This window comes from Sturnus vulgaris, chromosome 6, assembly GCF_052056855.1.
Source record: "Sturnus vulgaris isolate bStuVul1 chromosome 6, bStuVul1.hap1, whole genome shotgun sequence".
In the NCBI taxonomy this organism is placed as follows: domain Eukaryota; kingdom Metazoa; phylum Chordata; class Aves; order Passeriformes; family Sturnidae; genus Sturnus; species Sturnus vulgaris.
Window position 1 is genome coordinate 36915233 of NC_142248.1, and position 26849 is coordinate 36942081.

At 34.9% G+C, this 26849-nt stretch overlaps 1 protein-coding gene across 2 annotated transcripts in view; it reads left to right on the forward strand.

The window, feature by feature from the left end:
- The window catches only part of WDR25 (WD repeat domain 25), a 58943-nt gene that overhangs the window by 22634 nt on the left and 9460 nt on the right, over positions 1-26849 (forward strand). For both annotated transcript variants that reach the window (XM_014871969.2, XM_014871968.2), the window contains exons 3-4: positions 10281-10428; positions 19542-19672. In XM_014871969.2, the coding sequence (XP_014727455.1) occupies positions 10281-10428; positions 19542-19672 (279 nt within the window). The remainder of the gene's footprint in view (positions 1-10280; positions 10429-19541; positions 19673-26849) is intronic.

A 26849-nucleotide genomic window follows, 5' to 3' on the forward strand; every position in this document is an offset into this window, starting at 1 on the left:
TCCACTTGAGGTCTTGGTGCTACAGTTTGTGCTGAAACCAGGAGTGAAGGGAGGTACCAGTACAGAGGATGCTGAGCTGACATCTCGCTCTAAAGGTGTTTGCTGCTGGCTCTGCTGCTGTCCCACAAGTCTTGCTGGCATTTAAAGGACTCTAAGGCAACAGGGTTCTACTTAGAGTGGTCTCATATCAATGAAAAGCAGTGTTTCTCCAAATCTTAGAATAGGGGAAAGAATGCTGCTCTTAACATCTATTGCAACTCCATTCCTTTGAAATATTTCCTTTTTAAGAACAAAGGAGAACTGGGAATACTAGCTGTCTGCCAGAATAAAAATCACAAGAATGATTTGTGTGTTTGGAGATCTTGATCTCATTTAGTGAAGACTTTATTCTGCGAATGTCTGCAATTTTCTAGTGTCTTTTAAAATGATACATGTGGTATAAAACATTCTAACAAACAAATCTGTGCTTTGTAGAAGGAATCAACATGTTTTGAAAGTCTAACTGTGTAATTTATTTCCCTGAAGTTTTTAAAGGTTTCAGGAGAATTTTCTTACTAATGATATTTTGGTTCCAAGGAAGGAAGCTAGAATTGTGAAGATTTCACTTGGCAATGTAGAAAAAAAATACATAAAAGTAATGAAAATAGGCATGTCATTTTACTTGCAACTTAATACTGTCAAGAAATGTAACCTAATAAAAAATGCTAGCAACCGTATGACGGCTGTGTTTTGAACAGTTTTATACTATAGATTCTAACTGACATATTAATTAAAGCTCTAATACTTATTACCAGAAACCAGGTTGCTTTTTCACATCTCTCTGTGTCTTTGCCAACTTGATTATAGTTGACAAAGTTGATAAATTTTGGTAGTTCTTAGGTTCTTCAGTATGTCTCCTCAGTTTTTGGTTTACATACCCCTGCTGGAGTGGCAGTTATTCCTGCAGAGAAATTCAGATGATATCCAAGGAACTCTGAGTTGTGTTAGTACTTCTCTTCAGTTGCCCACTTTCCTGGAAGTATTTTTAGTGGCAAGATCATCTTACTGAGCTTGTTTCACTATTTTTTTATTTAGTGGGGATGAACTTGTGCTGTTGGTACTGTTCATTAAACAAGTAAGATATATAGCTCCTGCTGATTTTAATTTGTTTAAACCGATTTTGTCAAATTGTAATGTGTTCTTGTCACAATACAAATGTGCCTTGTATTACACTATGATACTAAAAATAAATGCATATTTGAAACTTGTAACCCTTACCTCTGTTTAGAAAAACAAACTTCTCTGCCCAACACACTGCACTGCAGTAAACTTGTGCCCCTAAAACTCAAAGCTTGGTGCCATATCTTAACTAGATGTTCACTGGAAATGCTACAAAGCTATGGGATGGCCCATGATTGTGGTATGAAACACGTTTTTTAAAAAACCAGAACCAGCCAACAATCAAAAAACCCCACCCAAAACCCCTTTAAACATGGTTTTATTTTCAAGTGAATGAGGGAATGCTCCAGCATTTAAAAATGCTCTGAAGCTTAATTTTTAAAACATTCCTTTAAAAAGACAATCTCAAGTTTAAAACACTTTTGTTTAAGTAGTGATCAAAGATATTAATTAAACCAAGATATTGATCCTTGAAGTATTATAACACTTAGAATGCTAGTTTCATATTCTCATTTAAAGGAGTCTACTTAATTTTTTCATTTATTTATTAAGCATAATAAACCTTATAAGTTACCATTCTCCCAAATAAAGGAAGTATTAGATTTATTTTGATTGTTTTATTTGGTATATCTTCTTTCTCAGCAATCATATGGTAGTGACTGACTTTTGTAAAAATTATCTGCATTGTGTAATAACAGTAATGTGTACATGGAATTGATATGCCATCCACGAGGTGTATTTCATGTGTACATGTGACTCGGAAGCTTGGAGTCATGAAGAAGGATATTATTATATATCCACTTTGATGTTACTTCGTGTAAAAAGCCTGAAAGGAACTGCCTGTTCAGCTTTGTTATTTCTGTGAAGCCCAGGTGTTGAATGGAAACAGTTCAGTATAAACTTGTCAGGATTTCAGCTCAACAGTCTCAGCTACAAATATGCCATAATAAAAAGAAAATTTTACAAGGAGTTGCTATGTCATGAAAGAACTCAGAACTTCTGCTGAGTTACTTTGAAACTTTTAACTGTGTTTTCATGTAAATGACATGGCAGGCCAAGATTTCACCTGCACTTGTTCATACTTCTCCAGTATTTCAGTTCTTACAATAGAGATAATAATTTTAGGTAAACATTCTTTATAAACAATCTCATTCTAATCTCTACCTTCAGTTTATAAGAGCAGCAGGTCTTACTTTTCATGTGCTTAAATATGTTATTAGTATTTTGCTCTTCCATCTTACTGCATCCATGCATGTGTTACTGGTGAGTGTTTAGCAGCATTTCATCTGGACACCAGCTCTGTGTAGGTGCTGTGCAACACCCGTGTGTGCAGCCTCCCTCTGAAGGGTTGTGGAGGATTGAGCTTGTTTGTCCAGAAACTGCATGGAATTAACAGGGAAAGAATATTGAAACCACTGAATAGAAATAAGGGCTCAACTGTACATTTCATCTTTCTGTCTGTAATTCTAGACATGAATGACATCCAAGAAATGGGAATTCAACAGAGTCCATATTTTCTTTACTTTTTCCATTTCTGAATCAAATAGTTAAAAAAAGAGTTTTCACAGATGAGATTAGTATGTCCTGAGGACACTTCTGTTACAAGGGGAATATATAATTTGCAAATTCTTTAATAGAAATGTCTATGAAATATTTATATCGATGTTGTTCAGTGTCTTACTGTTACCATTTAAAAAATATAATTTACTTCTTTCTGAAGAGTTCTGTTTGCCAGTTTTGACTTGAAAGACTCCCGTGGAGGCAATATTAATTATTTATATTGGCAAACCCCCAGATAGTTTGTATACTTCAAAATTATTTATGTCTTCATTTTTCCTTGGTTGATTAGATTTTCCCTGTGTTATAGGTTAACTTTTGAAGTAGGGAATCATTAAGTATATTTAAATGAAGTGTAGTAGCTCTTGTTCTGAAAGCTTTACCAAGAATATTTCTTTATTGTATGTAATCAGCTGGGCAGCTCTTACCACAATGGTATGGAATTTTTGTTTCCTTTTTATAGAATTCTATTTTATTTGTCTTGTCCCTCCTTTGCCAACTGAAAATGTCAATGTTTTATCTTTTTCCATTAGTGTTTTCTTAAAATTATTTTATAGGATGCTGGCAGCTCAAAGTGCACTTTTGATTGGGTTTTTATTTTCCTATTAATGGGAAAACCACCCAAACGAAGCTTCACAACTAACAATTACAGAACATTCCTTGGGGACAGGGCTGCTGAGTTTCTGTGGGAAGGATTTTATTTAAAATAAAACCCCAAATCATTGGAAATGTGTTTCACAGGCATGGTTGGCATGAAGCTCATGTAGTGCTTGTACTTAACCTTTGCTGGATTTTCTAGGACTAAAGCTTTTTGACATGTGTGCAAATCAGTTTTCATACCACTGAGTAGTTTCTAATAGTAGTGCCAGCTAGTATGCCACAAGTATTATAAGTTAAAATGCTTCTGCCTGAATAAAGCCTCCTACAAAATTAGAACAATCTTATATCTAATATACTGGGCTGTTTTTGGGTTTAGTTTGATTTTGTTTCTGGGGTTTTTGTTTGTTTGTTTGTATTTTTGTTTTTGTTTTCTTTTTTTTTTTGTAAAAGAGATTTTACACCTAATTGATTTGACTAATACACTTGCGATATTTTAATATTAAAATTTTTAGGGGAAAAATAACAAATGTAGACCTTATGCTGGCTGTCTCAGCCAATTGAATTTAGCGTATTTTTCTACTTTCCATTCTCCTTCTTTCTGCAGTAGTAAGGGTTGTCTAGTAATAAGCTGTCCAAATACAAATTCTTACTCTCTTATTCAGATATTAAAGCAACAGTAAAGTTGGTTCTTCCCTTCAGATTAGTAAGATAATTGCATTTTGAATTACAACTGCTGTAAGAAGAAAGCTGGTGGAAATCTGTAAATGTTCAAATGACAGCATTGATATATACTTCTTACACCATGTCTACATTAGGAAGAGGGATGTAATTTAAAATATGTTCCCTAGGACACTTGAAACATTCCTGAAACAAGTGTACAACACATCTGAAAATGTGTTAGCTTTATCTAGCTATACAGAATCCTGCAGAAAAAGTCTTTTTTGGGATAGTTGATTTAACAATTAAGCTGGTATGTCCAAAATGTCATCACTCATAGTCCATGTAACAATCTGAACATCTATTTATATCCTTCATAACTGAAAGTAAGTTTATTAGCACTTGAAAGTTATACACAAAGTGACCTTAGCTCACAGATTTTTTTTGAGCTTAATTTAGTTTTCACACGGTTGAACTGTGGGTTTAGACAAAAGAGTTCAAGTGATCTCCTTTGTAGTTCTTTTGACAAATTTTACTTTGTACTACAACAGTATTATTTAGCTCAATATTTTAAGAAGACATGAATTGAAACAAGAATAAAACATTCTTAATATTCCTGTAGTTACTTTAGGAATTTATATATATTACATGCAAGATCAGACTTTTTTGTAAGTCATACAATGGCTGGAGAGGCATAGGCACACCTAACAATTCTAATGCTTGGCTATTTATTGCTTCCTTTCCTTGCATTCTCTTGTCTCAGTTCTATGAACAAAAGTACTTTATGTATCCCCTTATCATTTTTGCTGTAGGTTAGAGATAACCAAGGGGCAGTTTTAGCTCTTGCAGTTCTGCCCAAAGCTGCACCTCATCCAACGGGGGAATCTGAAGAAGCAGTAACAGCAGGAGATACCTTTTTTTAATTTTTCCATTTTCCATATTTCTGTCCTCTGGCCCATTGATTTTCAAAGAACCTTTTAAAGTACAGATCAGAGACTACTTTGAAAACTAGAAAGACATTTTATGTAGATAGTTTGGGGCTTCCTCCTCTACTGTATTTGTTAGAAATGACTGTATTTAGATACTGATGAAATCGGAAAAGCAGTATGGTTCAGGGAGCACCATTCTCTTGAATCTCTGCATGTTAGCAGATATGACATATTGTCTTTCAAGCCTGAATTCAGTTATGCAGTTAAAAAACAAAATAAAAAACCGAATCAGTTTTCCTTGAGACACATCAGGGAGCAGTGCTGTTCCAAGAAAGGGAAAAGAGAGGCTCATGTCTTCAGCTTCAGAAGTCTGTGGAGGAGGCTGTGAGTGTGCTGTGGAATGGAACAGTCTTATTCTAGTCAAAGCATAGTAATTTCTTCATGCATCCTGTAACTCAGTACTATCCCACATCGTCCTTGAACAGGGCTGTTTCTTAAATGCCACTTTTGTATTTATAGTAATTGACAAGTATGAAATTATTTCTTACTGTAGTTCATTAGGAGCCATTGACAGAGGAAGTTGGTAACACAACTTGGCACGACTTGGCTAGACTGAGGGGGGAAGAGTTCTTTTAGTATGGATGTTATGTTGAAATGGACATGTATCTACCCATTTAAAAAGTTTTTAATTCTGTTACACATGCTCCAGAAATTAATTTCTTGTTTAGTATTCTTGACTGGCTCTGCTGTAGTTCCTCTATGCATGCAAATTCAAAATGCATACAACTTAATTCCTCACTTGCTTCCAACCTCTAATTTATCACAATTGAATCATTGTTCTCAGGTTCACTGTGCAATTACTGACTGCCTGCTTGAATAGATGCACCTTTCTCTTTCTAAAAGTCAGGCTGCTGGATTTTCTTTTCTGCTCTCTAAATTGGAGGCAAGTGCATCATAGATAATCGTAGCATGGCAATGAAAGAGATGTGCTCAATTCCTAATTTATCAGTCTTGGTGTGCTTGATGAGTTCTCATATTATTTTGGTTACTCTTATGTTACTGTGTCCTTTTTTTCTGGGAATGAATCCCTAGTTTGTATGATCAGTAAGATAAAAGCCTTTCTTTTGTGCCTTATGAGCTGGTTGATAGTGCAGCACACCCCAGAGCTTTATTCTGTGATTGCTGTTTACTTGAGTATCAAGTGCTTACCCTCTCCTGCTTCCTGCTGTGACTTGCCAAGAGAGTTTTTATCTTCAACCCAAACTACTTTATTTTCCAAGGCTGTTTTCATGAAAGCAGAAAATAGGATCTGGAAACATATCTATAATAAAACTCATCTTTTATATTGTGTAGTTGCTTATGTGCTTTGTGAACTTCTGTTCTCAAGGGCAGGGAGGTCTGGTTATGTTACCTAAAATACATGTTACAGTATTTTCATAGCATTTCTAGGCTATACAGGAAAGCAAACAACTTCTGAGGCCTTTATTTCCAAATACTGTGAAGAATGTGAAAGAGCAATTGAATTACAATGTGCCTCAGAGAAAGTAAAAGGAAAATTGCTTTTGTAAAGAAATCACTTAGTATAATTTTGTCACTTTGCTGTTTGTGCCTGCCATTTTGGCCCCATATATTAATCCTAGCAGATAACTATGTAATCGCCATACTTTCTATAATGGGAGAGGAAATGAAATGAAAACGCTTTATGGAAAAGAAATAGAAATGCAGTGTTAGAAATAGTGAAGGACAGAAGGACAGAAGAGTAAGAAATAGTAGTGAAAGATGAACCTGTTTGCTAAATTAAAGCCAATTTTAATAAAATTGGAAAAAAAAAATAAAATTAAGGTTTTTATGATACCTTTATGCCAGAAATGAGTATCGGCTGTTTCTTTCTTTCAAATACTGTATAATTAGTTAGTTAATAATTGTAGATTTAGAGGAGGTAATATGATAATATATGTTATTTTTTCTAATAATAGTTGCATATTTCATTGTTTTTGTGATTCTTAGGGAAAGGGAAAGAATGTACTGGTTACTGTTTATAATAGGTAACATTGCTTGAGTGTGTGGTAAAAAAGAAGTATTTTCAGAGTAGCAGGATAAAATGTGTGCTTTTAACTTTTTAGCTCAGCAATTAAAATCACAATGGTCATCACAAGATAAAAGAGCAACCTCAGGTTTAATAAGAATTCAGTATTTCATCTAGAAATAATACTGAGTTTCTGTGAGAGCTGAGTTTTGAAGTCAAGCTACAAACACTTAAAGCAGTTCATCTCTTGGTAAAAATAATTTCATATAAATGTGTCTTGCTTTGGCAGATGCATAATAATATCTAGTCTTAGAATACTTGATACATGTGTTTCAATGCCTGTCAAGGAAGACTCATATATATCTCAGCCTCTGTATTTTTTTGTGAACTGTTTCCTCTGCCCAAGTAATTTATTCAGTACTAAATATGATCTTTATTCCATATAAATTTGGCAGTTTATTCTACAAATGTTCATTGTAAAGGTATTTATTAACAGGTTAAAATTTAGCAGCTTTTGGTATTTAAAGTGAATTTTTCTAAATAGATCTAAGACACTTAATTTATTAAAAAAATCTCTTTGAAATTATTAAACCAATGACTTCTTAGATTATGGGAATGTAGACTTTATCTTCAGCCTTAGACTGGTTTAAAAAACAAATCCATTTTTGAGTTCACGTATAGATGCCACTCAGATGAATATGTTTGGGATCCTCTTCTGGTAAAGAGGTTGTAATTCATATTTCTTTTTACCAACGAAGACATGATTCACTTCATCAGTCACTTGAAATAGGAAGCATCAATGGCCCTAGTTCCTTGAATTTGGAAGAAGTGAAGAAAAAAACACTAGAAAGGTCTTTATTTCCACAGAAGTTATTCTTGACACACTTGACTCTCTCAGTTGAAATTAAAATCCTGAAATGCCCATCACCCTGGAGAATCTGCTGATGTGACATCTGAGTCTTGGGCAGAGAGATGCAAACTCAAATGCAGAGGACTCATCCTTTTGCAACCTCTCCTTTTCTCAGTGGTGGTGGCTGCCTGATGGAGCAAGCACCAGCAGCTGAACAGACATTCCTCTCGAGCTTTGGACAGAGAACAGTGGAACTCTCCACCAGCCCCATTTTTTTCACTTACCACTGGTTAAACAGTGGAAATACACAGGAATGGGGAAGCTTAAGAGGCTCCCTAAGGAAATGCAGACACGATGGTGGCTTTGCAGTGATCCTCTGATAGGATCTGAAGCATTTTCCCTTGTAATGAAATGCAGAAGATTCTCCATTTGTGCATATACCATGGTTAACATCTCTGTCACTTGAGGCACAGACTGGTGCTTTGTAACCTGGGGCTCTGTGAGCATTTCACCATCATGCCCAGTGAAAACTGATGGAGCTGAGTAGGAGCAGGGGGGAGAAGCACTGGACTGAAGTGAGATGGTACTCCCCTAAGTGCTTCTTTAACTTGTGTTCTTTTTTCCTCAAAATCTGGTTCTGTAATTAAAAGTTTACATTAATTGGCAGTAAACTTCCTCAGTCACAACTGCCTTGCTCATGCAAATCTAATTCCAGAAAGCATTGCAACACCACCATTACTTGAGCAAAAAAGAGCTGATGGAAAATAAAACAATGGGAAGAAATGTGTTACTTGGTAAATTATCCCTTGGGCATGGTCAGTGGTCTCATCCACTGAAGTGGATCACTTGTTGCAGCTCACGTAATGGAGGGAAATGTGCAGCTTTCAGGATGTGCCATTTCCAATTATGTTGCTTTTTTTAACGAAGCATGAACTCAAGAAGTGCTGTCAGACTTGCTTTACTTTACCTTTCTTGTGAAAATTGAGTTTTTGTACTTAATCTCTAAAACATAACAGAAAATATTGGAAGCGTGTACCACCTGCTTTTCCTTTCATCTTGATTCATTTTCATTATCTGCCTTGTATTAAAAGCCCTCCAAGACATAATTAACCCTTTTTTGATACTGTGAAACTTGAAACAATCATTTAAACTCATTAAAAGAGAGAAACTTGCTTTCAAAAGCTGTTTAATATTAAAATTTCTCTGATTTTTTAAACTTTTGATTAGGATAGAATACTAAGGGTATGGCCATCACAGTTTCAGTCTTTACTGGCTAGTCAAGTAATTAATGATAATTGGTTGCTTTGCATTGCAGAACTGTGCTTCATGATAGAAGATCTTTTTATCAAATAATTTTCTGTAATGGAATGTTGTCTTCTGAGTATGCATTATGTAACTATACTGTCAGCAAGTCCTTTTTGTCCAGTAAGAAGAAAATATAATTGAAGATAAAAAATACATTACCCAAAGTCTCACTTTTTTCTCCTTGTTCACATTCTAATCTCAATAGGTATTATATTGTACAACCATAGAATATTTTATAATCCAGGTTTTACTGAAGAAGAAAATTTATAAGAAAATAGTTTTGATGTTTAGCTTTCTGTCACAGAGCTGATCATACTGGATTTTTATTTGGGCCATTTGTTGCTAAACTTCTAATTTTATCTTAAAACTATGACAAAAAGAGAACCATGAAAAGGATATGCTTTTAATTTTTGTCAACTGTACTTGGTAACTAAACTCAAAGGAGTTGTATTTTCTAAAATATATTACTTGGAAACAAGAAATAAAAAATTTCAAAAAATTAAATTGCTTTAAAAATTGCTTTTAAAACATGAGCAGGACTATTTATGTTCTCAAAATGGTAGCTGTTATATACTTAAAATTTGAATAACTAGTGGGATTTTCAGAAATTCTCAGCATCAACTTAGTTCTGTCCAGAAGAAAATGAAAAGTGAGAAGACTTAGACCAGTCCTTAAAAATCTCCATGTAGCTGCATGATGATATTCTTATCTGCTTCCTCAGTGAAGTTAAGGTAAAATTCTGCTTAAAATTACAAACTAAGAAATATGATAAAAGCCCATGTATGGGCAGATGTGAAAGCTGTAATATTCAAGGATTATATTTACTTGATGGAAAGCACAGTGTGATATAGAAAAAATTTGGAAGAAAAATGATTTAAAGATAAAATGTATTTGGATACATCCCTGCATAGATTAGGACAGCATTAGGAATGGGAATGTATAATATGAATACAAAGCAATGTAGACATTTCAAGAAATAACAAAAGTAATAAAAACGTATTACTGATTTGTTGCTTGTTAATAAAATGCCCTAATTCTAATCAACCATGCAATTATTTCAAACCATTTTTTTACAGCTTAGCTGACACAACTTCAGAATGCAAAGCTTTCTCAACCAAAATGATTTGCTGTAGTGACTTATTATTTAAAAAAAAATACTGTGATTCTTTGTAAAGGTGTCCTTATCCTTCTTTTTAAGGTATGGGATGCTGTAGATACAGGCTGCTGTTTAAAATCCTTCTCCTGTCACTCCTGTGCTGTTCGGGCTGCCCGGTGGTCGTTCTGTGGAAGAAGGATCCTCAGTGGGGGCTTTGATTCCATGCTGCATTTAACTGATGTAGAAACAGGTAAAAGCCATGAAGAGTGTATTATAGCCATTTCTTTATTGTGTACAGATAACTTGGGATATTACTAGCCTTATTCTTTTTTCTAAAATATAGATAAATCTCTAGATGAAAGTTAGAATTCTTGAAATGTGACCTTAGTTTAAAAATGCATTTTGGCAATTAAGAGTAGCTGGAGAAGTTTGAGAAAACGGAAATACCTCACTGTTCACAATCACATGTAATTTCTGTTTTCAGGTGCTACACAGATGAATGGAATGAAATGTGTATTTTTATGCTCTGTCACAGTCATTCATTAAAGTGTTTGAGCAGCCTCTTAAGGCTGACTTCAGTAACATTTATACATATATTTAATTTAAACATAGGCTTGTATCTCATTCTCTCTTGGGATGAAGCTTGTGCTTGAAGTTAATTAGGTGATTTTTTCTTTTTTCTGAATAGGACCTTAATTAGGAGTATAGAAACTTAAATTCTGGTATGAAACCTTGAGACTGAACTTGTGTTGCTTTGATGCATTTTTGAATTTGATTTGGGATTTGATTGTTGTAACCTTAACAACTAATTTCCTTGATTCTGTGTCTCCTCATGTCTCCTTCACAAACTAAAGTGCTTCTATCAGCTATATTCCTTCTCTCCTTAACGTGTGTTACCAACATCCAGCAGCATTCACGGGGGCTGTGCAGAATAGGACATCTCTCTGCCTGTGTATGAATTACATCCAAAATGGGACCTTGTCAAGGGAAGAGATGCAACATTTTACATTTCCCACTTAGTTTATTTTTAAGTGTTTAACTCCTGCAAAGGTGCAATATTTTTTGTAAGACTACAATAGAAATCCTTACAAAAATTACAAGCGGCTTTTGTCTAGGAGGATTTTCTCTTGTGTGAAAGCAAGAACTACATTGTATGTGAGTATCTGGAAAGCAGAAGTCCTATTCAGATGAACTGGGAAAGCAGCCAAGAAAATTTAAAATTATTGTTCACATGAGGAAAAGGTTCTTTTTCATGCATCAGGAATTAATTTTTCTCAACAATGGTCGTACCAGAAGTATTTGAATTCAGTGATGGCTGGAAGGGAGCTGTTGCAGTGTATGAATGTAAAATATGTTACAGAATACTGATGTTTTGAGAATATTCAGCTTTTTTAATGAGGCAAAGAGCTTTATATACTTGATGTAGTAGAATATGAGGTTAATATACCAAGTCATTAATTTGTTAGACTTCTAGAGCAACCTTTCTAGTCTCACATATAACTGAATCTTACTAATGGAAGTGCATTTACTTTTGTCTGTAATGCTTACAAATCGAAGCAGAATTGCTATCTTCATAATGAGATTTACAGTAGCTGAATAGGTTTTGGGTGTCTGAGTAATTTTTCCCTTCTCTGGGAAAAATCTCATAAAATCATAGGAAAAATTCCGAAGACACATAATTTAAATAATATCCTTTAATCTCCAACATCTCTTTGGCTTAACTATCCAGTAATGGGACAGGAGTCTGGAGTAAGTTGATTACAGGTATTCATTTATACTTCTCTAGGAAATGACAATAATAGCAAGATATATTTACTAAGTTTCAAAGCAGATAAATTTATAAACGGTTCTTATGTAGTGTTTCTAGCTGCTTAAATAAATTGTATGTGTAAAATGAATGCTTATATACTTGGAAATATCAGATATTCATTACTGCCTTACAGAACACAGAATTCCTTGTAATTCCTCTGAACTGCAGTTGTGATTGGACCTGACTTTCACACCTCATTTGGAAAAGCATAATATGAGTGATCTGAATTTTAGTCTGATTTCCTATGTATGCAAGCCAGTTTCTGAGTTCCTTCCCTGTTGTAAAGTTACTCCTCTTTTCATACATTTCAGTCAGCTCTGTTCAGAGAGACAGGGCAAGCAGTTTGCCTCTGGAATCCAAATCAATTTGATATAAAAAGCCTCATTTCCATTTGAAAACACTAAGGCATCTATAAGATTTTGATTTACATTAGTTCACTGAATCATTCATTCCTCCTCAGTCTTCATCAGTGCTGAGATGATTTCTTTGATTAACTTCAGATAGATGTTAGAACTGTTTCTTCACAGAGGACTTTCATATACTTTTTTGGACTTCAGTCCTAATTACTTTGAATTGCTAGTGTGAACTAACTACCAGTGTGTTTAAATGTAGTAAATGCATGCCAGTGGGATTTTATAAATAATAATGCTCTCTTTCAGGCTCTATGCTCTTATATATTTTGTTCTGGTTCAACATTTTTCCAGTCGCTTCCTAAAATCTAATCTTTCTTGTCTTTGTTTTCAGTAGATGTTTTATATATTGTATCTGTATTATAGAAATTGCTACATGTCCTTCACTAAAAGAAACCTAATGGTCTATATAGAATGACTTAAAAAGTTTAAAAAAGGTTACAAATACAACTTAGTACATGCATGGTGTTGAGCTGCTGAGTTGTATGGGGTTTTTTGTCATTTTCTGTTGGTTTTCTGTTGGGAACATAGTTTCTGCCCTATTAAATTGAAATTGTAGTCTGGCTAATTGTTCTGGGTCTGATGAAGGCTAGTTATGATATTTCTCAAAGGAATGTGTCAACAATTTTTTAACAAACAGCACTAGAATAAATTATTCAGGAAATACTCTTTCTAAGATTGGACTTGAATGTGAATATCCCATGTCCTAACATATTGCATCTTCTGGAGTGTTGGTTTTTTTTTCCAATCTTTATGATCTGAACAACATCAGAATAGAAGCAAACACTGAAATCTCATTAATCATGAAACAGAACTTTTGTTGTTGGCAGTAAAATCCTAATGTAAGGCTAGAAGACACATCCATTAAATCTTATCCTGCAGTTTTACACCATCAAACTTCTTTCCCTTGTCATGTGTATTTAATGAAAGTTCTTATATATAAAAAGATGTAAGATACTGCAAGCATTAAAAATGAGCTGCTAGGAATCTCAGGAAGTTCAAAAAGGGCAAGCATCTAGAATAGAGTAATCCTGTGCAGCAGACCAGGCTGATACTAAACTGGTTAGGAAGGAACTTCATAGAAAAATACTGGAGATCCTGGTGCTTGATATGAATCAGCAGTGTTCTCTTGAAGCAAAGAAAGCCAACGTCATTCCAGGCCACATGAGGAAGTATTTACCTGGTATGTAGAGAAAACCATACCAGGCTCTTGTCAGAGATGTACAGTGAAAGGGTAAGAGACAAAGGAACAATATAGGAACTTGTTGGCTCAACTCAGGGGTTGTCAAATACTAAACCAGGATGTTCAGAGAAGCTGTGGAGCCTATACTTGTAGATACCCAGAACTTCAGTGGACAGACCCTTGAGTAATCTGCTGCAGCTGGACCTGATTTGAGTGGGGATTTGGACAATCCCTGGAGGTCCCTGGAGATGATCCCTGGAGTTCCAACCTACACGATACTGTGATAAAGAACAGGACAAGTGAAGAATTCAAGTTAATGAGGTACAAGAGTTCTCTTACTGTGCTTGGGTAAGAGATAAGAGAAATTGCTGTGCAAGTCTTTTTTAGATTCAATTCTTGTAGATCATAATTTATTATCTTCAAGGGCCATCTAGTTCCTTAACACCAGGATGTGAAGCTCTCTACAAATATGATTTTCTTAAAAGCTATTTTACACATTCGGTGTGGGCCAGACCCAAAATGTATGTAAATTTTTAAAGAACTCAGGGTTATTCATGAGTCATTCACATGAGTGGTTCTGTGATTAGTTGCAGTTTGCATCAGGCAAGTTTAGTACTGCACTACGGAGATTCATGAATATTGGTAAATCCAAACCTGTGGATTTGCTGCCTGTTACTGGTTATTTTTTTTTATTGTCCTATTTTATATACATTATTTCTTTATAAAAATAAAGCCTTTTGAATGGTTTCACAAATGTGATAATAATGCAGTAGTCTGAGACTCTCTGGTTTTGTTTTTCTCTAAAAACACACAGTCATTTTCTATTACTGGTAGTTCAGACACATTATTATTCACAGAGTATTAAATAGTGCTATGTTCAGAGAGCACTGAAAAAATGCTTTTAAAACAGTTCTAGGTCAAATACGTTTGACATTTAACTTCTGTTACATCCAGATGCAATGGAGATGCTCTATCAACTTTGGAAGGGTGATTGTATTTTTAGAATTTATTTATAACTGTTTTATTTTTGGAATGCATGTTTTATTAATCAGTAGATTTTTCATTAGTCACAAATGAATTGGTATAATAGCATAGGCAGAACATTGGCTGGGGTTTTTACTATTTGCATATTGTAGATACTTTTCATTTCTTTAATATTATGACAGAGGGAATGTTCCAAGAAATTTTGGCACATTTCCTAAGTTGCCAAATGCTGCAGTTGTATTTTAGTTCATGGACTGAGCTTGCTTTCAAATATAATTTCCTCAGCATTATAATGAGAGAGTTTCTTAATGGAACATTTTGTACCTACGAAGAGAATGGTTCAAATTTTCTTTTCTATGTATTTTTTTCTATTCTAATTTGATAGTCCTATAGATATAACATTACTATTTTTAATGTACTCATATTTATTCACATAGGAGTTTTAGTTCTCTTACCTAAACATAACCCCAGGAAAGCTGTGGCATTCCTCTGTTCCTCCTTTTCTTTCCCAGTTCTATTTAGAGAGTATGTTTTAATATGCAGAAAGCTTTTATGAGACACCACAGAAAAAAGCCCAGTTGATTGATTTTTTTGTTTTGTTTTGTTTGCTTGTTTATTTTTTTTCTGTTGAGTGTATGCAGGCACCTTAGATGTGAGGTCAAAGGCTTGCCCCAAGATTCAGCAGTTTTATGAAATATGCTGAACATAATTGAGAGGTCACTCTCCAGCTAGGAGGTAAAAGCATTTTACTTTTTATGCTCACTGGTGTAAAGCCTTGCTGAAAACTATTTATTTTGGGGACATTTCAAAAGTTAAAAGAGAAAATTATTTAATATTTCAAACATCTTCACATGCTGTGAACTTGTGAGCATGTAGGGACAAAAATTAGGAAAAATGGGTAGCCAATATAACTTTGGCTCTTGAAAAAATAATAAGGCCATTTGTAAGCACACCAAGAATGGAGAAGTAACAGAAAACATTGATTTGTTAAGAACAAATGATGTCTAATCAATCTAGTGCTTTTTCTCACTGTTGTGCATTAGAGGGATTGTGACTGTAATGAAATATTTTTATATATATTGTCTTATGTCTTTTTCTAAACACAGAGGGAAATCCATTTTGTTAAAGCAGGATTGCTCTCGTGTCCTTGTAAGTCTCAGGCTTCACTTTTCTTTACAGATTAGAGTAAGGTAGTAAATGTTTTTGGGTTATGCAGGTAGGTGTGTGAACCTGAGGATTACAGAATTACAGAAACATCCTGTGTTGAGTAACTGTGCTGATGTTCTGTGAAAAATTCAGAATGTTAAATAGCCTTTAAAACATCTGATTTTGTAGCTGAGCAGTTTCACTGTAGGCTGCTGCATAAAGAAGCAGAAACATATATTCAAGATATTTTTAAAGATTTTTTCCATGTTGTGCATGTTATTGTTATGTTAATGACAAACCTTTAATGCTTGGAGAATTGAATTAAAGCCTTTAAAGAACATAAAACACAATTGCAAAAGATATAGTAGATATTACTGAAATTGGGAAAATTAAGGATTTAGAGAAACATTTGATTTCTGCTTTAGAATAACAACCTCTTATAAAGGAGAATGATATGTGGTATGGATTTTCCCTCAGTTAGCCAAAGATATTTTCAAAAGACCTAATTTTCTAGTCTATAAGTTGGTTATGCTGCCTTTAGGAGCTAAAATGAAATAAATATATACAATAAAGGTATATACAAGCTGCATACTTATACCTGTTGTGGATAAAGGGGTTTTCTCCTCAAAGGCCATCTTTTGCAATATATAAATTAATGCCTCCAAAGTATTTCATTTTAATAAACTGAGTAATTGTAGAGAAAAAGATGTGTAACTGAAAAAATTATTTCCAGAAAAGTGGAGGAGGATCTATAGCAAACCCTGAACCTGGATTTCCCAAGCTATGGTTCCATCATAGCAGGATCATAGCCTGGAAAGAATAAACTCTGCTTATAGTAGTATAACACACTAAGCAAAGTTTGTAGAGAAAAAGCAAAGAGTTGAGTTCATTATCTCAAATTACTGAATTGCATGAGCTAATATGCCCCATGTTATCTTTTGCATTGACCTGTTTCATCTCTCAGATGGATATTTTTCCTAAATTTCTGAGTGAATCATGAATAAATTTTAGTTCTGACAATAAGAGTGTTTCCTTTCTCTAGTACTTTTTGAGTTTAACTGCTGCTGTTCAGCCCGTCTACATTCCAGTCTGGCTCATTTTCGGTGACACAGCAGTAGGATTGAATTCATGTATACATCTAATAACACCAAAGTCTTCAGAACAATGTTTACTCAATTTCCAAAAAGAGATGTTTGATTGAATTTCACTTTGGGAGACAACGAGAGAGAGAGCTGTCTTTCAAAGTGTTAATTGAAGAGATTGAGCTTTTAGGATTAGTTTATTGTCATTGTTTCTGACTTAAGCAAAAAAAAATGGTTAATATCTGTGTCAAATTGTAAGGCAGCAGCTTAAAATAGGAAAAAGAATGAGTATAGAGGTGAGTAAGATGCTCAAGTTGTTTGCATTAACTTTATTTGTTATTACACTGTAATGTAGAATTCATAACACTGAGATTATTATGATTTAATTATGTTAGTGACTGTCACTGAGAGCTTTTGGATAAATTGCAGCCTCTAGAAGACAAGAACAGGGCAAATTCAGTGCCCATTTCTCTTTCAAAGCGGGGGAGATAAAGTAGGGAATTAGAGCATTTTAGTTTCTGAAGAAAATATCAGGCAAATGATTAAATTACTTGGAAACAGTTTGGAATGAGATTGAAAAATTGACTAATTAATAACAAATTATGTTAAACCAGCCTGTCTGTGGAAAAGGTAACAGATCTTGTACTTAGTAGATTAAATGCATCTTGAACTAAATGAACATCTTTTTTGCCTGTGTTTTACCTGACTTTCTCGTGTCTTAGTCTAGAGAATGGAAATATTTATTATAGAAAAAGCAATTTTGAGAAGTCTTATGGAGGTAAACACACAGCAAAGCCAGTGTTTGCTGAAAGCTTAAATGAGGCGTTCCACTGAATCAGTTATGGATATGTCTAATGCCATTTGGACAGCACAGTTTATGGAGAACAGTGATCACTTGATGTGTCCTTTATAAAGCTGTGTGACAGGATTAGTACAGGTAGTCTGCATTTTTGCTAATTTCTGGCTGCAGTCTCATCGAAAACTTGTTGAGTATACTCCCAGGATTTTTATTAGACTGGGAACTAGTAAGAAACAAATTCCTTTGGGAGCAAAGTGCTATCAAACTGAGGAGTGAGCCTCTTAAGTGCTGTGGGTGAGAGCAAGACGCCTGTGTATGTGGCTTTTGTAAAGCCCTCCCAAATGATGCCTGGTAGTGGTGTACATGACAACAATATCTTATTGCTTTTATAACTGATGATTTTAATACTTCCTTCCCTGTTGTGTCTTTTCCTTGTAGCTGTTGGGGTTCTGAAAAGTCCCATGGCAAGAGATGGCCACAGACATGACTTGTGGAGAAAATCTCTGCTGCCCTTATGACTTTTTTGTCCTTTTGGGGAAGGAACTCATGGACAAAATTAAGTGTTTCACTTAATGTGGTGGCAGAGAGGCCTTTTAGATCTTGCACTGGCAATCAGTAGAGAGCCATTTGAAAAAAGGACTAAAATCCCCTACAAATACCAGAATTCACACAGAACAGCACTTGAACCTCCTTTAGGCTCTTTTCCCTTGATGAGCATGTGTGATGAAGTAAAACCTTTCTCTTCTTTAAACTGAATAAATAAGTAATTTTGTAAGCCTTAGCCTATTGACTGTGTAAGCTGAGTTCAGCAGATGAGGAAAATGGAATTGATGATGAAATCAAATAAACTGGCCCCAGAGAATGAAATAAGTATAAAAAAATCTGTGTGAATGATTTTCAGTGTTGTACACCTAACTGCAAGAGTTTACATCTGTCAGTAATGTTTTTAGCTGAAAGTATTTTCAGTTGTTTGAAAAAGCCTGTTTTAAGATAACCCTCACTTGCATAAAATGCAAATTAAAGACTATTTTAAGAAGCTTTTATCATAGTGTTTTAAAGGGTTTTTTTGTTCTACTTCTGCAGTACCTCCTTCACTGCTGCTTACAGCAGTAACTTTATTTAATGTAGATCTTCATATGGGATATGTATCACAGTTGTTATCGTGAAAGTGAGCAGATATATTTATCTTGATCCATACTGCTGTTCCACAAATTTTATTTCAGTGAATGTACGGTAATATAATGAATTTGTTAGGAGGAAAGGAAGCGGTGAACTATGGAAAAGTCCTATAAATTAACCTAGCTGAATTCTGTTGTGTTCCAAAGTGCAGGCAAGCCAATTGATACTAACCACAGGATCCTGTGGAGATTAGTGTACACAATTAAATGTTGGCAACAGTGTATCCATGGGAACAGCTATTGCCTTCCTATGGTGGTTTGCGAATTATTTCCTAATTTCAAGATGAAGTTTCACTCCTACCTTCACAGAGAGTTAAGTAAACAACTTAAGAGTTGTAATATAGATTGGGACTTGGTATTTAGGTACAGACAATGTTTTGTTCTAGTTATTTTTATCTCACTGAAAGTAAAAAAGACTGTGGTTTCTCTGTAGGGAAACCAGTCATTAGATTTGTAGATTTCTTCCTGCCTGTTCTCTGAACTGTGACCTCGGTGGATCTGCTCTCCTTAGTGTGGGAAGAATTTCTTGTCTCCTTTCAGTAGGAAGCAGTCAGTGTGCAGTGGCCCAGGAGTAGGAACAATTTCAAGTGGATAGACATTAGTGAGTTGTCTTTTATTTTTGTTAAATTACACTAGTCACAGATATTTGAAATGTGTTATTATAAGTATGTTCACTTTAAGCAATCTTGATATTTTTGAAACTAAGTTGAAATGAATAATATATTTCATTTTTTGCTCAAGTTTTAATCTCTGCTTGTCACTTGATTTTAGGGAAGCAGATATTTAGCAGCAAAACAGAATTTAGGATCAGTGCACTGAAGTTCCACCCTACAGAGTCAAATGTTTTCCTTTGTGGAGGGTTCAGCCCAGAAGTTAAAGCGTGGGATTTAAGGACTTCTAAGGTAAAGGAAATATTTTTTCTCTTTCTCTTTCAGACTGTTTCCTAGGTTGTGTGTGCTGTGTGTTACCAAAGCGTTAGATGTACTTACTGGTCTTTCATTGAAATGTTATTCTGAAGTCTTTTGCATTTGTCACTGTGTTCCTATTTGTTCATATGAGCCTCTGTAATGTGTTTTAAGTGCTATGAGGAACACTGTACAGAAAAATATTATTTTTCTCTTTCTATAGATATAAGTAATATCTGTTTGAAATAAACAAAGCAAATAGCTCACTTAGGGATTGTGAAAAGCAAGGAAACAGTACAGGAAATTTGTTCTTCAAGCTCTTACATGTGGGTTGGGATGTGTATTCCTGTACCTTTTGTATAGAAGCCAGGAGCAATTTTTACATTCATGAAGGGCCACAGATAAGTCTGCTTTTACTTTATGAATCACAAAGAACAATGTGCTCCCAGCTGCCATTCAAAGCTCAGGTAAGACCAGAGCTGTACTCTGCCAGTGGAAGTGTGAGGTAAGCAACATCCTCATGCACAGAACAGCTCAAAGAGAAGCAGGGTCTGTAAAGTGAGTAGTTCTTTGTTCTCCTTTGGATTTCTCTGTGGGTAGATCCTACTCATCATGGTTTGCCATCTGTTTGCTCTTGAGGATAGCAGAAGGGACCTGAAAAAGGTAAGACAACATAGCCACACTTTGTCTGTGATGTCCTAAGAATAATAGGTGAGAGATACAGGGAGATGCATTTCAGGTATGAGGGCTCTAACAAGGGGACTCTGAAATCATGGTGACAGTTGCTCTGTTGAGGAAACAGAGTATTCCTGTGCAATTAACGGTGAAGTTCCTGTGCTGCAGTTGCATTTGTCACTGATATTTGAGGAAAGAATTTAATTATGTAGGATCTCTACCACATGAATAGGTTCTTACAAGGAAAACATTAGTAAATACATATTGAGACTGCCACATCTGAGGCTACTCTGAAAATAAAATTACTATGAGTTTCAGAGTTATATGTTAGTATGAAAATCTTTGTAAAAGTGGATGGGATTTATTGCATCCATCATACTAGTATGATGGCTAGTTTTCCTTCACAGGCATGTGAAGAGATTCTCAAAGTACAGGTCTGTGAAGGAAGATGGTTTTAATTTTAAATTGCAAAATATAAGTGCATTTAATAAAAAATATCTATGTAACTTTCAAAAAAGGAAATTAGATTTTCTGTTTAACTGTTCCCCCTGGCAGGAACTGAAGAAGAAAGACTAATAGAAGTCTTTTCTCCTGAAGAGCAGGATCAGTGGTTTCATAGCATGCAAATGACATAGAGAATACAATTTTTCTCATAGCAGTAGAACTTAATTGAGGAGATGCAGTCTGTAATTGAGTACTTCAGTGTCCTTTTTAACATAGAGAACCCATTGTTTGTCATGGTATGCTGAACTGCCTTTAAAAGGTGCTTCAGGAACTAAATGCGTGTCATCTTTTTAAGGCTTAAAGGTTGTTGATTGTTATGTCAAATTTGAGGTCTTTGTAGTCCAGGAGAAGATGGCAGATGTATGTGACAAAACATTCTTTCAGCGATTTTCTGACTTGGTCCAACAATCTTTTCTGAAAATGATACTGTAGTTTTACACAAAGTCAACTGATAGTCTGACTGTGTACAGAGCCAGAGACATTCTTTCACCCCATGCCATTTCTTTGTGATGGCTTTTGCACCTGTGCGTATCTTTGAGCAACTAGCAACTTTCTCTGAGAATCTGTGAAGATGACTTTTCTATAGATTTCAAATCAATTCTGATTGATGATTGTGATCATGCCAAAACTGGCAATGCCTCTAGCTTGTGTGTGTCTAGACTGCCAAGTCTTTCCAGATGGGAAATTATAACCAATTCTGTTCTACAGTAACAAATGGCTGAAGTCACATGTTACAAAAATGTGCCTGTCTGGACAGGGCTCCTGTTGTGTATGGTTGTGGAGGAATGTGTTAGAAATTTTTCACAGGTGGTAGGACACAATCTCAAATATTGATAATGGAGAAAGCATTTCAGTTTCAAAGAAATAGAAGATTAGTTTACAATGAATATTTACAATCCAAGACTTTTGCTTGAATACATTTTTTTTTCAGCAGTTCTGATACCAGTGATTTTGATGACAAGATTTGAAGACTATGCAAACTTGGCATTGACTCAAGTAGAGCTAAGGGGCTAGAGAATAGATGCTAGTGCTTGTGCTAGAAAAATTAGTTCTGAGTTGTCTCCTGAGTCTGCTACTCTCCTGTTGTCAGTATCTCTGCCAATCCGCAGTATTTTTGTTTTATCTTTGAACAGTGTTATAATATCACCAAGACAAATGGCTTGAAAAATGCTGTTCTTGGCCCTTTTTTACCTCCTGTGAATTGTCAGTCTCAGTAGTGCTTTCCCTTGTCACTAGACAAGGTATCAAATGTTATTGTATTCCAAGCAATGACGACGATAAATGTGTTTGTCTCTTAAAGCAGGTCTTTCCTTTTAGGTTTTAAATTCTGATGGTGCCTCAGTTTAACCACAGATAAGCTGTCAAATGATTTTTCTGGCAAACCTGATTGTAGTTCAGACCTGCATAAATGTAGATTCAGAAAGTTCCTTGTGTAGAGGAGCAGGCATGGAACAGCATGTGGTGCTTAACCTGGACAGAGGCTGCAAAGCACCACAAACATCCCGGGCTGTGATTGCCAAATATTGCCAACCACCTCAGCCTGATGTTCTGCAGAAGGTGCCTCCTACAGAAATATGTGCATCTCTGTGGGCTGGAGTTTGCTGTTTGGCTGTCTTGGAAAGTCTTCTCGGTGAAACTGTTCCTGAAAACTGGTGGGAGAGAAGAAACATGTCCTTCACTAATGAACAGTGTAGCTGCGACAGGGACAAAGCAAAGAGGTGTTTACACGAGGCAGTAACAAGGAATAGACAAAGGGTCCTCAGGTGGAGGTTAGTCTCACCTGTGCATCATTACTGCAAAATATTGTAGTTACATTTCAAACTCTTGGGCATAGAATGAAATGTTGGTTAGGCATGAATTATCAGTGTGTCATGTCTGCCACTTCCTAGTTTGGGGGATTTCAATGGATTCTTCAGGTATTCCTGCTTTCTGTTTCTATTGTTATCTTTATTCACACATCTTTTCCATATTACACAGTTATAACCTTAGTTAAAACTGGATAGTGTCCTAGCCAATATTTTGAAATTCATCCTGTTCTAATAAAAAACATTTTCTCTTAACTGAAATAGATGCCTGAGGCCTCATGCCACTTTTGTTTCAATTTTGATACAAGCAACCTTTCTATATTTCAAGTTCTTTCATCCTAATTAATTCCAAGATTTTCTTGTTTTGCCTGTTCTTTCAAGTGTATTAACTTGTCATTCAGCTTGGAATGATTGTGGGTGAACTAATGATTCTTTTTGTTCCTATCATCATACTCCTGATAGCCTTTTCAGGTTTGCAGCATATTTTGTCAATAGAGAGAACACCCTAAATCAGGCATCTGAATCTTATTATTCATTGCACATTGAAAACTCAATTTCAGCATTTGCAGGTAATTCAATTTCAGGGGTCATACTTTAGGATGTACTCCTATGTTTTAACAAGTTATTCTCTTGCAGAACTTTAACTGTGAGGCAAAATGATAATTTTATCAGGAAATAAGGAGATTTTTTGTGTAATTTCAGAGGAAAACATTAAGCATAACAGACAGAGAATATGAAATTGCAAAAATGTTGTCCAATTGCACACACATGCCATGGTTTAAATGAGCTTCTTTATGGCAGTTTGCCACATTGATGCTTTCTGCTGATGGAAAATGACATAGAATAGCTCACAGTGATATTTTAAAAAGTTAGTACTTCTGACCAGGACCATGAATTTATGAATTTTTTTAATTACTAATATTTATTTGTGATTTGAATGTGGTACAAAAATTGGATTTTCAAGTCCCAGAGAAAATGTATCAAGTTGGTTTGAGGCAGCCTCTCAGCTATTAAAACACTGAAAAATTCTAGGGGAGCTAATAGTGTCCCTGCTTTACACAATGCAAACCTTGCTGACGTGTATAAATGAATCTTTTCAATTCAGTGTGACAGTTCACTCATGGTACAAGGGAAGTGAGCGAGTGGCTGTGTGGTATTTAGTTGCTGACTGGGTTTAAAACACGACAGAAATGTGCAGTTGGCCATTAATCAGAGAGGCAGTTATTAAAAAAAAAAGGGGAAATGTTGAAAGATACTTATTGCTATCCCTGTCCTGTTTAGCAAATAGGCAAAATAGTTTCAAATGCAGCATTGGGTATTAAGTAAGACAAAGAATGAAAAAACAATAAGGGAGTTTAAATCTTTAAGATAAAGCTAAGAAATATACTTCAGAGAAATGAATGGATGGGACAGCTTGTTAACTGCTCAGTGAAATGTAAAGTATACAGGCATCTCAAAAGTACAGACATAAGTAATCAAAGCATAAAAAAAAATAAAAGAGACAGCTGAATAGCCTATGGAGATTTATTTCAGTGGTATTTCTTTCTGTTTGTGTTAAATCCAGTTTTAGTAAAGAGATTATTCTGCGGATTTTATATTACTGTATAACAGATTGATTCAATTTATGAAAAATTTGGAAAATATTTATAGAGATTTTATGAAAAGACTAGAAAACCTGGAAGTGAGCTGCTGTGTTTAAAAAAACCCAAAACGATCTGTGGTGTCGACCAAGGCAGGAGCATCACATTGAGCAGCTCCCGTGGGATCTTTGGACCTCGGAGCTGAACCTAGATAAACCCTGTAAAATCCTGTAAAAAGAAATGTGCAATAACCCCGAGACCTTAAAGTAATTATGTATTTTAGAAGTATTTCCTTTCTCTGAGCCATGGAAGAATTTCTTAAGATGTTCAGCACAAGCCAGCATAGTCGCCCTTGATTTTGGCTGATCTATATTAGCTTTTCAAACAGGATACAATATATATTCCAACCACTTATTCTACATGAAATTATAGTATTCCTTGAAATACCAAAGAGAACAAAAGTTTGGGACTTATATCCTTTAACCCAGCAATATGGACCTTCTATTATTCATTAAAGTAAATGACTACAGATGTTTCTTTTGCTTTTTAATTTGGGTTTCTAAGCTTACACAGATGTACTATCAGGGAAAGACTTCAACTGTACCTGTCTAAAACTGATAATACTTTTAAAGGAGCCAAAATTCATGATCTGGTAAATGGTCAAACTGCATTGAAACAATGTATGTACACAATTTATTGTGTCAGCAAGGTTTGTGTAGTGTAGAGCAGGGATGCTGTAAGCTCTGGTGAAAGGACATACAGCAGTCAAAGCTTACATCTGAATGTACTCACTTAAAGTTTCTAAATGTATCCATCTAATTATTTTTGAGATTTGCATATTTTACCTTTTATTTGTATTCTGCTTTGATGAAACCTGTTTTGTAAGCATTCAAGAACTGGTTTTTCATTGTGTCCATACAGAAATGCGAGGGAATTTAAAAGTGGAGATCACTAACGACTTTTCTTTGAACTCTATTAAAAACAGAGGAATAATTTACTCAGCTGTTGGATATAGTCTCTTTTTGACCTCTTGTCTGTTGATGTTCATGTGTCCAGTGTCACAAGCTAGTGAGGTTTGTTGGAGCTTTGGCAAGAGCTATTTGTGATCACTGTCAGAACAGCAAGTCCTGATGAAGCACCAATCAGTAATCTGGAGAGTGAGTAAGGGAAAGGTGACAGGGCTGTGGCTCTGATACTAAAGCAATATTTGAAGCTCTTAGACTCCATAAATGCAAATCCACTGATTATGTTAAACAAGGAGGGAAAGAGAAGAAAGGCATCAGGTAGAGGAGACCCAGTAAAATATGACTGGACAGCCACAGAACAGACTTTGAAGAAAAGATTAGTTACAGATATAGAAATAAAAGACATTTTAAAAATTATATTATTTAAGGGAATATTGATTATGTGAAGTTTACTTGATGTCACTTTATGATGTTGGATTTTGATAGAGCAGTAAGAGAAGCTGAGGAAGGAAGAAATTAACTTAGGTGCTGTATAATGAGAAAACTGGCTAAAAGGGATGTCTCAAGGAAGGGAACTGGCTGGAAAGAATTTAATTAAGTGCTTCAGGCATGACACTAAATGGAGACAAAATTTGTTATTTTATTTTTGAAAAATGTTTGTTGCAGAAAGTCTTGTGCTAGCACAATCAATTTAAAAAAGCAATAGAATGTTATGCAGGAAAAACAGCAACAAGTTACTAGAAGTTGAAAGAGTACAAAGAAATAGAAATGTTCAACCATTTGGAGTTAATAACAAAATTTTCAAATTTTTTTTGAAAGAAGATTAGTATAAGGTCAAGGCAAATTTAAGAAAAACATAAGTATGAAGATTTGCACAGAATTTCCCATTTTTAAGATTGAGGTCTTCTAAGATATAGAAGAAATTAACTAGAAAAAAAATAGTGAAAGCTCCTATTTCAAGCTTTTCAAATAAGTCTTGAAATGAACTGTAAAATTTTTATTAAAAGAGTTCAAGACAGAGTAACAGCAGGGTTTTTTCCCCCCCCACATCTTTGTTTATTACTCTGAACATTATTTAGCTACAAAATTACAACTTTCATCTACAACTTTATGCTTAAAAAGAAAAAAATTAAAGAGATGTTTTGTATGTTGGTGAGCTATTTCTTCATACTTGAGTTTATAAAGAAATAAGCCCAAGCTGTTAAAGCACAGTTAAAAAATTAATAGGTGCAAATGCACTGCATTTGTTTCCTTGGAAACATTCTATTGCAATTTCTTTCAGATGAGATGCAGTCATTTTAAATAGCATGTATTTAGGAGGCCCTGATGAATTTGTCTCTGGATAGCATATAAATATGAAAAAAGGCTGTAGAAACTCATGGAGCTGCTTCCACTTCTGGTTTCTATAGAAACAGCCAATACATTGTCATGTACTGGTGGTATTAGGAAGAACAAGGTAATTAAAATAAGATGATTTATGCAGTGTTTTAGAAAGCTCAAGTTATTCTTCTCAGAGAAATCCTTCCTGAATCCATGGACAAAAGTTCAAAGAAATATGGTGGGGATATATTTGCACTTGCATAATGGCATTTGATTTTAAATGTTAACATTCAGGGGTCCTTTCTGAGTGTGAAGGCACATGTTA